The following is a 1,696-nucleotide window of genomic DNA, read 5'->3' as shown; positions in this document are numbered from 1 at the left end:
CTGGTGTGGCTGCTGAGGCTGTCGACGGGCGAGCGGCCGGTGGGCTCGTGCCGGGGCTGGTGGGGGAAGGTGCTGAGCGGGGTGGCAGTGTTTCTTTCCCGGTTGGGCGAGACGGGCTCCGACTTGATGCTGATGTTGGGGTTGGTGTTGACAGTCAAAGTGGTGGTGTGGGACAAGTGACTCCCTTGTCTGGGCATCCGAAGGTGGGGGGACGAGGTTGGGAGAGGAGGAGGAGGAGGAGGGGAGGAGGGGAGGAAGGGGGAGAAACAGATGGAGGAGGAGATAACGGGAAGTCTCGTTATTCATCTTTTCGGTGGCCTTTTACCCTCCAATCCACAGAATTCATAACCCACACACCCTGCGGCTGAATGAATCCGGAATTACGAATCTGGATTAGATTATTAATCTGATTAGATTATGAATCTGGATTCATAATTAGAATTATGAATTATTATGACTCCAGAATTCATAATCTGTGCACTCACCATGACGCATCACTGCTGGGTCAGGATTAGACCCCGCACAACCCTGCGGGCAGCGTCCCCCCTCCACCAGCACCCCGTGATCCGGCCCCGATCCCACCCGCCGTCCCCACAGCAGCAACCCAAACACGCGGAGGAGAGGGACAGGCTGCGACACCCCCGTCCTGCGGGCACCCCTACAGCCCCAGCATCCCCCCGTGGGCCGTGCAAATCCGGTGGAGGGCTCGGACGGGTGGTTTTGCTCCACCAAAATTCCATCCAGGCTTTCCGCACGTCCCGCCGCCCAGCTGGTGCAGGAGGTCCCGGCAGCTGCTGGGGAAGCCGCTGCCTGCCCTGCCTGGAAAACGGTGCTCCAGGCAGTGGAGAGACGCACCGAACTCACCGGGCAAAAAGCCTGGTGCATCCCTACCTGGCACTTCGTGCTGGGGATGTCAGAGTCTGCCCCAAAGCCAGCTTAGGAGTAAAAGTCACTGAATCCCCCTCTTCAACTCCTGCCTCTTTTTGTCCCATGGCCTTCAGTGTGATCGCAGGCAAGTTGCTTAAATTTTTATTTTGACTAAGATACTCTGAAAAAGCTGTGTGTGTGGACGCTTTATTCCAGACTAAAAGCGGATCCACTTCAGAAAACCTGCTGCAATATGCAAGTGCATAGGTTTTTTTCCCTGGAGTAAAGCAGTTCATTTTCAATTTTAAAAGCTACCCTCTTTCTACACTAGCAGGACCACTATTTCCAGACATCTTACTCTGCAACAACCATCCCATTTAACTCTGCCTCTTGCTGGATCTCAGCTCCCCCGACGTGAGGGGAAGAGAGCAATCCGCCTGCTGCGGATAGACAGCAAGAAGCAGCTCTCAGAGAGCATCACCTAGCGCGCCGCCGCCCTGATCTCATCTGGGGACTCCAGGGTCACTCCTACGACAGTGGTAGGGACAGGATTCCCCAAACTTCACGAGCTGGCTGGTCTGGCTCCTCCTGCAGCTGTGGGCACGTCTGCTCCTGCCTCCTAGGAAGCACAGTGTAAACCCACTGTAATTGCCGGGGCCCTGCAGTGGGAGGCTGATGATAACCCAGCAGAGGAGTCACAGCTCGGGTTCTGCAGGTTTGGCACCTCGGAGGAATTCCCCGTTTCCCTCTTTCCTTTTACAGCATCAACGGAGTGGCCCCTGGTGCCCATTTCACTTACATTAAATTTCCTAGTGATACGGGAACCAGG

The 1,696-nt window shown here is 55.7% G+C and overlaps 1 protein-coding gene across 1 annotated transcript in view; it reads right to left on the bottom strand.

Moving 5' to 3' along the window:
• Nucleotides 1–2: 2 nt before the first annotated feature.
• MEF2D (myocyte enhancer factor 2D) overlaps nt 3–1,696 on the bottom strand; it is a gene marked incomplete at its 3' end in the record, with an annotated part of 32,551 nt that continues 30,857 nt past the window's right edge. The window contains exons 10-11 of the mRNA XM_009320487.1: nt 1,667–1,696; nt 3–189 (exon numbers count right to left, since the gene is read on the bottom strand). The exon at nt 1,667–1,696 is cut by the window's right edge and continues 5 nt beyond it. Coding sequence (XP_009318762.1) covers nt 3–189; nt 1,667–1,696 — 217 coding nt within the window. The remainder of the gene's footprint in view (nt 190–1,666) is intronic.

This window comes from Pygoscelis adeliae, unplaced genomic scaffold (genome assembly GCF_000699105.1).
Source record: "Pygoscelis adeliae isolate BGI_AS28 unplaced genomic scaffold, ASM69910v1 Scaffold153, whole genome shotgun sequence".
Taxonomy (NCBI): domain Eukaryota; kingdom Metazoa; phylum Chordata; class Aves; order Sphenisciformes; family Spheniscidae; genus Pygoscelis; species Pygoscelis adeliae.
The sequence above is the reverse complement of the archived record's forward strand: the minus strand, read 5'-3'. Positions and strand labels throughout refer to the sequence as shown.